At 44.4% G+C, this 13,872-nt stretch overlaps 1 protein-coding gene across 4 annotated transcripts in view; it reads left to right on the top strand.

Moving 5' to 3' along the window:
- LOC118358337 (PDZ and LIM domain protein 2-like) overlaps positions 1-13,872 on the top strand; it is a 58,195-nt gene that overhangs the window by 29,358 nt on the left and 14,965 nt on the right. For all 4 annotated transcript variants that reach the window (XM_035736052.2, XM_035736053.2, XM_035736050.2 and 1 more), the window contains 2 exons: positions 2,095-2,231; positions 3,309-3,378. In XM_035736052.2, the coding sequence (XP_035591945.1) occupies positions 2,095-2,231; positions 3,309-3,378 (207 nt within the window). The remainder of the gene's footprint in view (positions 1-2,094; positions 2,232-3,308; positions 3,379-13,872) is intronic.

Here is a 13,872-nt window from a genome sequence, read left to right as displayed (position 1 = left end):
TGTAGAGATATTCCATAACTCTGTGGCCCTGGGACAGAGAAACATGGGAGAGTAACTAGAGAATGCTGTAAATCAGCAGAGGTTTATGTTTTTAATATGGTAACAGAACTACTGCTGGGTCTCCGTGGTAACACTGGCCGAATACGAGCCCATGCAGGGCACAAGGCTGAAGTCTTGGACCGAACACTCACTGTCATTATTTTCACATGGTGATATTACTTATCGGATTCCCACAAACCTGGTTTCACTTACCTCCGGATGTGCAGCTCTAACATGACTGTACGTTATACCTCAACGTGTATTTCTGTCTTTTTGAAGACTTTTATGAAGCATATATCTCAAGTGCCTACTTGTCAACAGCGTCTGAGCACCATCTAAAAGTTTGAGACAAATGTTTTGAAATGTTACAGTTGAAGTCGACGTTTACATACACCGTAGCCAAATACATTAAACTCAGTTTTTCACAATTCCTGACATTTAATCCAAGTAAAAATCACCTGTCTTAGGTCAGTTAGGCTCACCACTTTATTTTAAGAATGTGAAATGTCAGAATAATAGTATAATTATTTCAGCTTTTATTTCTTTCATCACATTCCCAGTGAATCAGAAGTTTACATACACTCAATTAGTATATGGTAGCATTGCCTTCAACAATTTAAACTTGGGTCAAACGTTTCGGGTAAACTTCCACAAGCTTCCCACAATAAGTTGGGTGAATTTTGGCCCATTCCTCCTGACAGAGCTGGTGTAATTGAGTCAGGTTTGTAGGCCTCCTTGCTCACACACGCTTTTTCAGTTCTGCCCACACGTTTTCTATAGGCTTGAGGTCAGGGCTTTGTGATGGCCACTCCAGTACCTTGACTGTTGTCGTCCTTAAGCCATTTTGCCACAACTTTGGAAGTATGCTTGGGGTCATTGTCCATTTAGAAGACCCATTTGCGACCAAGCTTTTAACTTCCTGACTGCTGTCTTGAGATGTTGCTTCAATATATCCACATCATTTTCCATACTCATGATGCCATCTATTTTGTGAAGTGCACCAGTCCCTCCTGCAGCAAAGCACACCCACAACATGATGCTGTCACCCCTGTGCTTCATGGTTGGGATGGTGTTCTTCGACTTGCAAGCCTCCCCCCTTTTCCTCCAAACTTAACAATGGTCATTATGGCCAAACAGTTCAATTTTTTTGCTTCGTCAGACCAGAGGACATTTCTCCAAAAAGTACGATCTTTGTCCCCATGTGCAGTTGCAAACCGTAGTCTGGCTTTTTTTATGGCGGTTTTGGAGCAGTGGCTTCTTCCTTGCTGAGCGCCCTTTCAGGTTATGTTGACACAGGACTCGTTTTACTGTGGATATCAGGTACTGTTTTTTTTGTACCCGTTTCCTCCCTCCATCTTCACAAGGTCCTTTGCTGCTGTTCTAGGAATTGATTAGCACTTTTCGCACCAAGGTACGTTCATCTATAGACAGAACGCATCTCCTTCCTGAGCAGTATGACGGCTGCGTGGTCCCATGGTGTTTTTATACTTGCATGCTATTGTTTGTACAGATGAACGTGTTACCTTCAGGCGTTGGGAAATTACTCCCAAGGATGAACCAGACCTGTGGAGGTCTACAATAATTTTTTTTCTGAGGTCTTGGCTGATTATCTTTCAATTTCCCCATGATGTCAAGCAAAGAGGCACAAGTTAGCTTCTAAAGCCATGACATTATTTTCTGGAATTTTCCAAGCTGTTTATAGGCACAGTGAACTTAGTGTAATAAATTCACGCACTGGAATTGTGATACAGTGAAATCTGTCTGTAAACAATTGTTGGAAAAATTACTTGTGTCATGCACAAAGTAGATGTCCTAACCAACTTGCCAAAACTATAGTTTGTTAACAAGAAATTTGTGGAGTGGTTGTAAAACGAGTTAAATACACTTAGGTTGGAGTGAATGTAAACATCCGACTTCAACTGTACATTGTGAATACATTTTTTTTTTTTAAACATCCTTGCAATTAAAGTTATTTTAGGAATACGGATAAGCAGTTTCACGTTTTTGTGTGTGGATAAATGTTTTGATTATGCGGACTGTCATGTTCTGTTGTAGGAAGCGGTGCTGGTGAGTCGAGATGAGAACCAGAACTACAGAGAGTACTCGATCTCCAGCCCAGCCTCCCTGTCACCTGGACCCTACTCACCTGAGCCCCCTTCCAGCCCCGAGGGGAAGAGAGAGAGCACCAAGAGGTACACTACAGCATCCACCATCACCTCAAATGGACTTCCCTCTAAATCACCAGGACAATAATGCGTTGCTTGAGTATGAAAAGTGGATAGGTACCAGAATGGATAGATGGTGATGGGTTACAACTGTTATCCAGGTGTTTTAGTTAAAGGTCCACTGCAATCTTTTTTTTACTTCAATATCAAATAATTTATGGGTAACAATTAATTTTTCAATTAAAATGGGCAAAAAGGAACCTATCGCTTCTTAGCGAAGAGTAATTTCTCAAGCACACATTTGCTAGGACTATCTGGGAGTAGTCTGAGTTGTGAGTGGAAAACTAGCAGTTATTGTCAGTGTTTTGGTCCTCTCTTTTTGGTCTATTAACTAATTGAATACCTGGTGATGTCACCAGACAGGCCAAAACTCCATCCCACCAAAATAGGCTGACATTTCAGGCGGTACTTTCAAACAGGTCTTACACTTAAAGGGTATTATCATCATTTTTATGTGGAAATGTGTATTTAGAAAATACAGGTAAATCCCATTTTTGACTGTGCTGGGCGTTGAAGTTGGGGATGGTCGTAGGGTAGACTACTGTAAGTGCTCCTTTGAGTCCTACACTGGACCAGAGTAAATTGGTACAATGGTAACTGGCAGAAAATGCAGCCATGGAATTGTGTGGTTGTAACAAAGGATGTGCACAGCATATCACATTCCACCCTGTTCATTGACAGCATCAATGGGCCAGGCCATGGAACATTCGCTACTCTGCACTGCTCTGTCTGTAAAGCATAGCTGCTATTCACCTGGATCATTTTGTAGGTCACAGTTCAAACCTTATATTGCCCCGGGTGAATCGAATGCCTGTCTAGTGCTGCGAAACTATGCTTATTTATTCCTGTCCTAGTAATCTGCAGAGCTAGTAAAAATATGATCCCATGACCTTGAACACACACATTTCATAAATTAATATGAACGGTAATGAGAAGTGTTTGTTTATGATATTTTGTCAAGTATTTCCATGAAGACCATTATGGTTATTTTCTATGAGATGGCACACACCATTATCAGTGTAATCTTTCTCTGCCGTTTCATAGCATCCAGCTGTGTTCGTGGTCTCCAGAAGAGAAGACGTCTAGTTACAAGCTGTCCAGACCACTGTCGCAGGTAGGTCTTCCTCATACTCTCATTGCACAGGCCCTTTACTTCCTATGTGATTTCAACATGCGTAACCAATCAGTATAGACCTCCAAAGATTTGCACAACTTGACGATGTAAGTTTCCAAGGCCTTTACAGCGAGAAAGACAGGATGCAGACAGCATTTGATAATTTCATTGCCGGGGAACTGAAAGGTCACTTATTTTAAAGATCTGACATTAAGTTGGAACACAATCTGGAAGCGGTTTGTTTAAAGATCACTAAGGAGGAGAGTGATTTAGCTCTCCATAAAACAATAGACTTGACCTTTTTTAGTGGTCTATTATATGAAACTCATTAGTGTAATCTCCACTGGTTGTCTCATTTGCAGTAAATAAATTATGTGGTTGGGGTTATCTGCAGATTTCGGCTTGAATTCACTTCGCTTATTTACTGTTCCAGCAACAAGCGCGGAAGGTGTCTGGAAAGATCTCAATAAGCTAGAGGACAGAGAATGTTGTGGGAAAATTCTTCATGAGATATTCCAGCTATGTCTTACTGCCCCAGTCCCAAGTATTGGTCCCACAGAAGACACACCATGGGAGATGACCGCAGGAAAAAAAACATGCAGGACCCTAATGGCCGGGGGACAGGGAATGGAATTCCATTCATTTTATAAGTTGTGTGAACATTACATGGCGTTAGATAAATACGGCCACTCTGGCCTGGAGAATGAAGATTTAAACTCTTCATCTAAGGAGCCGATGACTTGATCAGAGGCTAGTATAAAAGTCCTGTCTAATATGGAATACTTTCATGGTGAGGGTGGTCCCGCCAGCCAAGCAGCTCCTACTGTTCAGTGTATATTAATGATCTCAGAGCTTGTAGCTGATAGATATTACAGGTATGTATCATCAGTATCAAGCTGTCTATCAACACTCCTTTGGGGGCCTGGTCAATCATTTTCCTTTTTCGGGTTGTCTGTCCTGTTTCTAGAACAGGAGGGTTGTCTGGAGGAGAGGAGGGGAGGGTTGTCTGGAGGAGGGGAGGGTTGTCTGGAGGAGGGGAGGGTTGTCTGGAGGAGGGGAGGGTTGTCTGGAGGAGGGGAGGGTTGTCTGGAGGAGGGGAGGGTTGTCTGGAGGAGGGGAGGGTTGTCTGGAGGAGGAGGGGAGGGTTGTCTGGAGGAGGAGGGGAGGGTTGTCTGGAGGAGGAGGGGGGGTTGTCTGGAGGAGGGGGGGGGGTTGTCTGGAGGAGGGGGGGGGTTGTCTGGAGGAGGGGGAGGGTTGTCTGGAGGAGGGGGGGTTGTCTGGGGGTTGTCTGGAGGAGGGGAGGGTGCCTGGTTGGATCTCTGTGCAGACAGACGGTTCATAAGGACACTGTTGTGTTATGAGATGTTCATTTTCTGTGGAGAGCTTTGAAGCTATGTACCTCAGGCAGACTGGAGTGGAGACTATTAGGAGCTGTGCTAGTTGGCTGAGACCTTTTATCAGCAGCTTTTTAGGAATGCACTGACTTACATGCTCCTCCATCATGCGCGGCTGTCTGGGATGACCATACATGTTTGTGGTATTTATGAAGGCAGGTGGGCCAAACGGGGGTTGTTATTTAAAAAAAACGTTCTGACATTTTGGAGATCAGCTCTCCCTTGTTCTTCATCTCAAGTTTTGGAATCCATATCCCCTCTCTCACTCCCTCTGGGAGCCATCACATTCCTTCTGTCTCACTCCACTGAACATGGTTTTTATTTTTTCTCCTGTTTAACCAAATTCTTTAGGAGTCACACACTACTGTGTTTCTTTACTGAAGAGACATGCAATTCTAGAGAGGCCAGATGTTTAATTGTTTGTCAGACCTGTGCATCTAACACATGTTAACAGTATTGCTGGCCTCTCCTTGCTGTGGTTTAACAGGGCTGACCTACTGTCTAAAGACATTATCTTGGGAGCCCTCGGTCACCACTTCACTCACCACCTCCACTGTGGCTTTGCTGGAGCCTGTCTTGGAGAGCTCTCTGTCCTGTCCTCCTAAGCCTGAAAACGTTCAAATTACTGAGATTTTGGCGGGACTCTTCCTCCATTGGCTGTATCTCTGGTTCTGAAGAGGAGACGAGCCTCCCACCCTGTATCTGCAATTAGTGAGTGGAGCCCTTCGGTTTGCTCGGCGGGTAAACTGCTGGGAAGAGGCCTGACCTGTTGGCATGGACATACTGCTCTGTAGTGTTGTGCTGCTCCGGACTGACTGGCAGCAACACTGCAGCCTAGTGAGCAGCGGGGCCTCTGCTCCCCTGACAAGGCTCTCTGTCATGCCTGAGAGGTGCAGAGTACTGCTGTATCAGGTGATCAGTCCCACTGTAAAGCATCATAGTGTTTTCCAAACCTCGTTTGACTCCACGTGAGGAGAGTGGAATGTGCGACTGGATCCCCCATTTAGCGGGATGTTAGATGTACAGGTCCTTTTGTCAGTGATGGTAGGGGTTCTGGGAGGCTAATGTTGGCTTACCCCAGCCTTACAAGGCCTGGCATTGTGAATGGGTGCTTGGGGAGCTGTAGGAGATGGGCGGGGGGGGGGACATTTGGGACATGCGAGGGCCTCCATCATTCCCAAACAAACAATGAAGGACTGTCATTTTTTTTGTATATTTGAGCTGTTCTTGCCATAATATGGACTTAGACATATTTGGTAATAGACTATCTTCTGTGTACCACCCCTACCTTGTCACAACACAGCTGATTTGCTCAAATTCCACAAATGTTCTTTTAACATGGCACACCTGTTAATTGAAATGCATTCCAGGTGACTACCTCATGAAGCTGGTTGAGAGAATTCCAAGAGTGTGCAAAGCTGTCAAGGCAAATGGTGGCTACTTTAAAGAAATCTCAAATATCTATATTTTAATTATCACTTTTTTTGGTTCCTACATGATTCTATATGTTTTATTTCATAGCATTGATTATTCTACAGTGTAGAAAATAGTAACAAATACAGAAAACCCCTTGAATGAGTAGGTGTGTCCAAACTTTTGACTGGTGCTGTACATGCATACACTCAGTGTCTTCGGAAAGTATTCACACCCCTTGACTTTTTCCACATTTTGTTACGTTACAGCATTATTCTAATATTGATTGATGAAGAAACATTAATTTCAATCCACACACAATACCCCATAATGACAAAGCGAAAACTGGTTTTTAGACATTTTTGCAAATCTATTCAAAATGTTTAAAAAAAATAGAAATACCTTATTTAAGTAAGTAATTCCGACCCTTTGCTATGAGACTCGATTGTGTCGGCGCAGATCTGGAGAAGGTTACTAAAACATTTCTGCAGCATTGAAGAACCTTCCAGAAGGACAGCCATCTCTGCAGCACTCCACCATTCAGGTCTTTATGGTAGAGTGGCCAGAATGAAGCCACGCTTCAGTAAAGGCACATGACAGCCCGCTTGGAGTTTGCCAAAAGGCACCGAAACGAGACTCCGACCATAAGAAACAAGATTCTCGGTCTGATGAAACCAAGATTGAACACTTTGGATTGAATGCCAAGCCATCACATCTGGAGGAAACCTGACACCATCCCTATTGTGAAGCATAGTAGTAGCCTCACAGCATGATGTTGCCGTTTTTCAGTGGCAGGGACTGGGACACTACTCAGGATTGAGGTGAGCCGGGACTTCAACCTGATCGGACATCTCTGGAGATACCTGAAAATAGCTTTGCAGTGATGCTCCCCATCCAACCTGACAGAACTTGAGAGGATCTGCAAGGAATGGGAGAAGCTCCCCAAATATCAGTGTGCCAAGCGTGTAGCGTCATACCCAAGAAGACTTGATGCTGTAAGATGCTGCAACTAAGATGCTGCAACTAAGTACTGAGTAAAGGGTCTGAATACTTATGTAAATGTAAGATTTCTGTTTTTATATTTTAATACATTTTGCAAACATTTGCTGTCATTATGGGGTATTGTGTGCAGTTTTTTTGGGGGTGGGGGGGCGACAATTGAATCAATTATAGAGCTAGGCTTTAACATAACATTTGGAAAAAGTCAAGGGGTCTGAATACTTGGAGCAGTGATATTCTACATACAGTACACATGAAGGTCAGCACAAGCAATCATTTCTGATGAAAAAAACACATTTGAAAAAATGGTTGTGTGTGTGTGTATATGTATATGTGTGTGTATATATATATATATATATAAATCTCTCGATATCGTTTTGGAATAAAACTATTCAAATATACTGTAATGTTAATGCACAAAAAAAGCTTAATTCTTGTTATTTGTTTTGGGTTGGATGGTTCAATAGCCTTACTCCCAACTTGATGGATGGAGATCATTTTCATGTGCTTAACTACAGTACATTGAAAGTTGTTAGTGCAATCTTACCCAGTGAACGCACACACTGATTGAATCGATGTTGTTTCCACGTCATTTCAACAGAACTGTGTTGAACCAACTTTGAATAGACATTGAATTGAGTAGTGGGCTTAGTATTATCTTCTGTTGCCTCATTTCACCATGGAACAACATGACTCCATTGTGTCCTGTGCTAGCTACTAGCTAGCCTATCTGCTGTCCCGGCACACCACCATGACAAGAGGAAGAGGCCAGCCTACTAAAGAGGGCAAATTTGGATCTGGTACCACATTCCTCCCATGATACCCTGAGTCAAGCCTGGAGCTGTAGATGAGCTGGCCCCGCGGCTTGCCACCTCCAGGAATCAGAAGGAAGCACTGCATCTGTTTTATAACACCAGGAAGTGACCACAACAGGATCCCTGTTGAGATGAGTGGGGCCAAAACCAAGCTGCTTTTTCAGAATGCATGGCTTGTCATTAGGCCATTAGGGACAGGATCACCAGTCTGGGTTTCCAGTTGTACACTCTGAGGTTCCTGAGGGTAGCCTTGGTGGGCTGCCTCATCCTGTGTAGGCGATGGGACAGTTACTGTATAGATAACCATGATAGTGGAGGATGGACAACTTCACTGTGACACTCACCATGGGCCCCACACTAGGCAGTATGACCTTGGGCAAATGATATGCATCACTAAGCTCTTTATCCAGGGGAGGAAAACCCATCCCTCAATATATCCATTCAACCCATACTGTTCGTCCTGATGGGCAGGCAGGCTCGCAGCAGGCCAGCCTGCACATAAGCCGCTGGTTTCACCCCAGTCTATTTTGGGGGGGTGTGGCGGGTTGGAGTGCAAAACTGTGGTTGTTGCTGTGGAGCAGAGCTGGAGGCTTGGCATGCAGCGGTAGGAATATCACTAGATGTTGTTCAAGTAGAGTCAAAAAAATGTACTTGAAATTGCTCTCTCTGCTTTCTTTAGCCCGAGAAAATACTATTCAGAAAGCGTTTCGTATCCAAACAGATTGAGAAGATGTCGTCTGACATGCGCTGAGCTGCTGTTTGGCTTGGCAGGCCTGGGGTGTGCTCTCTGACAGGGGCATGTTCTAGACAGTGTGGCGGACTGGTGGTGGAGGGAGTCGAGGGGAAGGGGGGATGTTTTCTCTTCTCCACAGAGTGAGGGCTGTGAGAAGACAGAGCCTGGCCTTTTCACGTGGGCCCTGGACATTAAGCTGGTGTCCATTGTGGCAACTCTTCAGACAGCATGCCTCTCCTCATCCCCACTGATTGATCAGCACCATTTTTATTTTCCCTGAAGTGGAAAAACAATTCTGTAAGTAGTTGTCAAGGTAATTGTGTGGGTAACTGCACCTTCATATATTCGGTCCAGCAGAAACTGACACGTAAGCATGTATTCTCCAGTTTACATTTAGTATGTTTTATCATCTTAAGATGGCTAGGTGGGAAAACCACATCTCAGTCATAGTAAGTAAATTTTTCCGTCAAACTAGCTATCAGCAAAGTCAGTCCTAGGTGGTTGTTTTTTATGCGGGAAATCAACTTGAGTTTCGTGTAGTGGTTGCCATGGCTCCATTTTGTTTGTCGTAGATCATAATTGTTAGGCTGGTAGACGTTAGGCTGGTACAAATCTAGAGCTGCTCAGTCATAGACTGTAAATGTCCATCCAGTTAAATACTAGCCATGGGATTAATGAGGGAGCGAGAGCTCTCTAATTAGGGGTCACTAATGATTAGCTTAGTTTAGATAACATTATCACCTCTGACGAGGTGTCCAGAGAAATGAATAATTATTCAACCGACCTAACACATGAGCACGATTCCCAAATCTTAAATTGTTAGGTTTGGCTGCTGGCTGCTGTTTTTCTTCCATGGTGCCTCTCATTGTTATTCAGTGTAAATGAAAGGGTGGATTCTGCCAATAATACATTAAATGTATCGTGAAGTCCAGCGATTCAACAAAACCATAATGAACTCCAGATGTTTAATGAGTTTGATATGCAGCTCCAGTTGGAGACTTGTGGGGAATTTAATAGGGATGAAAAATGTGTTGCTTATAGCTCCCTCTAAGGATAAATAAACTCTCTCTCGGCCTGGCATCGGTTTCTCACTGTATCTGTGCCTGTTGGCCGACTGCTGGCTGGATGGGTGGATGCACTGCCCCCCTTATGAGACCACCTATGATCTCACCATCACAGGAGTTGGCTTTGCCTTGACACAGGAGTTTGAAGGGAGCTTAAGTTCGGTGTGTGCGAAGCTCGCCACAAAGTTTGGGCAATATTAAAGTAATCATCCCCATAAAGACTGATTTATCATCAGAAAGGCCCCATGTCATCAGGGAGTGTAATGATACTACCTTGATGATGGTAATAGAACAAACGTGCAAAGTACTATAGCTACCACACAGACAGTTAGTTGGCTGAAAAGATTGCAGTGCCTCACTCAGGTGGTTGTCAGGCTTTCAAGTCCAGCAGCCCTTTAAACATGTTCTCATTGTGACTAAGAAGGGTTCTGCCAGAACTGAAATACTGCAACAGCACATGAAGTGGATCTGAAGTCAGCTCACAGACATCTCATTGTCTCGAATGTTCATTTGGCCCCTAATCTCCTCCATCTGGTTCCTATTCAGAGCTGTCTGCCAGGCTGTGTGGCCCTGACAAGTGGCAGTGTCGCTGTGTCTGTGGGCCGGGGTTCCAGCCCGGCTTGGGGTGGGGTGGCTTCCGGGCAGGCCTGTAATTAGTGCTGACGTAATAGAGATCTACTGTAGGGATCTCTGGCACTTGTAAGCTGTGTTATTAAACACTAATGTATAGCCCCTTCCATATTTATCTGTGGGTAGCATGTATGAATGTGTAGCTTATGAATTCTTAACGTACTGTGTATGAACTGTATATGGAGGCCGCTCTGTGGGAGTTCAGCGTGGTTGTATTCTGTCAGTGCAACGTCTGTAGCAGTGCTGATATAGAGGTTCAGTGTGTTTCGACATAGTGGAGGCCCTATGGTTGCTGTGTTAATGGGAATGCACACCCTGCAGTGTCCGAGCACAGCCAGAGTCCACATCCTTCTGAAACGTTCAATCCACCAGCAGTCAGCACTGGTCCTGCCATTATCACTAAGGAAGCTTTGATCCTTTATATGGTGTGTGTAAACATTGGGAATAACTTTCTCTCAAATACTTAGCATGATCATATCTTATTTCCAGTGGTTCCACTCTGAACATTGTAAAGGTGAAGTAGGGGAAACTTTATCCTCAGTCACTGCATCTCAGGTCTTTACAAGAGTCCTCCATGCATGTACACTGCTGGAGAGGAAATACGATACATATCTCTCTCTGCTCCTTCCCAGGACTCCTGCCATCCCCTGGATGATTGTCCCATATTTATGTTCATGTAAAGTATTTTCATACAGCAGTCCCCAAAATAAAGTGATGTGTGCGTCAGCCTGCCTCTGTCTGCTGGCCCATGCCCTGTAATTGAAGCTGCAGGGTGGTAATGATGATGAAGATGATGCACAGTGGCTGCGACTGGAGCCAGACGGAGAGCTCCTCCGCTCCCAAAATGTAAAAGAGATGCCAATGCCCCCGCGTCTCCCATTGGCCTTGTCTGAAACACCTGCCCCCGCTTTACTTTATTTCTCCATTTCCTGTTTATTTGCGTCTCCAATCCTAGACTGAGGTGTGTTTTGTCCTTTGTGCTCCCTCTTGCTTGTTCTCTCACTTGTTTTCACTCATTCCATCCTCCTTCCATGCCCTGGAATTGAGATGCACTATAGCTTGGGTAAGCCTGACAGCATATTTCGGTGGCAAAATAGTAGCAAGGTGAGTGGCATGTGGATTAAATGTTAAGGCCCAATGCAGCCATGTTTCTCTCAACTCATTTCTGGGTAACGAAGTGCCTGAAGCAAGATTTTTGCTCTGCGTGGTCTGAGTGGGGAGGGAAAAATGGAAAACTAGCTGTTATTAGCAGAGGTTGTTGCTCTAACTAATTCACCACCTGGTGATGTCACCAGGCAGGCCAAAACTCCTACCAAAACAGGCTGACATTTCAAACCTCACTTACGCTAAAAGGGCATTATTACAATAACAATTTCACAGTATCATTCCAACCTCAGTGTGTAAATGTATATAAAACACAGGAAAATCACATTGTTGACTGCACTGGTCCTTTAACTTCAGAGTTTGCTTTGAAGTGTTATTTGTCCTGTGTACACCCAGGCTTTGTGCAACAGGCAGACAGCGGTGGTCTCTGGTGATCCGGGGCTCGTTAAGAGCTTCTGATTACAGTTCAGATCAGGTCTATTCTGGGAAGGCCTCCTCCCCTGCCAGCCAGTCAGCCAGCCAGTCAGAGGAACCAAATACTAATTGCCTGTTGATTCTATGTTCCCCTCCTTCTCAACATTCCCAAAACCATTCACCTTCTCCAAGACACAGCCATTGTGCCCGGCTGGCGGTGCCCCTCTGCCAGTGAGTGGCCTCCCCTGGGGGCATCCACAGGGGGCATCGCTGCCATTCGAGATGCCATGGCTGCTTTTGTTAAAGGTCAGGAGCACAGAGGATAATAGAAACGTGTTGATGCCCAAACTCCACTGCTTCTCCCGACCAAGCTGCTGAGCCCATCTAAGGTCAACTCAATCACAGCTGTCTGTCTGTTGCTTTTGTTGAACTTTTTTTCATAATTCCTTCATTCCCCTCTGGCCTCATAGATCACAGCTGTGATTAAAGCACTCAATCACTGGGCTGGCTAAAACGTGTCTCTGAAAACATGCCTTCAGTTGTTTGCTGATGCTGACAGAAGACTTAATTGGTGTTCTGAAAGATGCAACCATCTTAGATTTGGACTCTTACTACTTCATTAGCAAGGTTTATAAAAATTTGGCCTAAGAGGACATGTAGCCATTAAAGTATTTCCATAGGAAATGTTTGTCACAAGACTGACATCTTGACTTCTGTAGCTAATAGCAGGAGAAGTTAGAGGGTTTCTGCACTTATTCAAAGATGATATGGAGGGAGTGAACACTGATCGTTGCTGGTAAAAGCTTCCTGGCATTGAGCAGTGATCTACCCAAGCCCTGGAAAAGGAAAAGCTGGACCGTTTGAGAGCAGAGCCATTGTTCAAAGAGCTGCTGAATTGGAAGCGGGTGCTGTTGGTTATGGAGACAGTTCCTGGCTCCACCAGTGCCCATGCCTCAGTCAGCCCCAGGCCTTTTCTGGGGCTGGGAGGTGGGGTGGTTTGGAGTGGGGTGGAGACTCATGGGCTTCTGAGGGCATTGATGCCAGCTGATGACGAATCTGGACAGGGAGTCTCATCATAAAACTACAGATAATACTGGTTAGGAAAGTTTTTGTAAAGCCATCTTATTGCTGTTCACTCCAACTGTATACAATACAGTAGTCATTGAACCACAATAACATCAGCCCTGTGTTTTGTAATGACTTCAGTCTGTTGAAGTATCTCTTTTTTTTTCTTCATTCAGCTGCCTTTCTAAACTGATATTTCTTTTTATGCTCAATCTTTTTTTGTAGCTTGTGCTTTTCAACCTTCAATTCACTCTTTATTTAGCTAAATACCCCATAGAAAATAAATATTTTGTTGTGTGTTTCTGAAAGCTGCTTAGAATAGGATCTCAGGTGGTCATAGTTAGATGCAGTGCATAGCTTTATAATAAAGTATATTAGTTAGTTGAGATTCCTGACAGTAAAAGTGTCTGGGCTGAGTTATGAGTTGCTCAGAAGTGGACCAGGTGTGCCCTGTGTTCTGCGTGCCCCATGTCCCTGGGGTCAAATTCACTACGAACACACACAGGAAACCCTTAAACTTGCGTACATGTGCATACCAAACACACACACACACACACACACCGTGTACAAAACATAAGGAATACCTTCCTAATATTGAGTTGCACTCCTATTTTGCCTTCAGTACAGCCTCAATTCATCTGGGCATGGACTCTACAAGGTGTCAAGCATTCTACAGGGATGCTAGCCCATGTTGACTCCAGTGCTTCACATGGTTGTGTCAAGTTGGGAGGATGTCCTTTGGGTGGTGGACCATTTTTGATACACACAGGAAACTGTTGAGCGTGAAACCCAGCAGCGTTGCAGTTCTTGACACTCAAACCAGTGCGCCTGGCCCCTACTACCATACTCTGTTCCAAGGCACT

Source organism: Oncorhynchus keta, chromosome 25 (assembly GCF_023373465.1).
Source record: "Oncorhynchus keta strain PuntledgeMale-10-30-2019 chromosome 25, Oket_V2, whole genome shotgun sequence".
NCBI classification, from domain to species: Eukaryota; Metazoa; Chordata; class Actinopteri; order Salmoniformes; family Salmonidae; genus Oncorhynchus; species Oncorhynchus keta.
The sequence above is the reverse complement of the archived record's forward strand: the minus strand, read 5'-3'. Positions and strand labels throughout refer to the sequence as shown.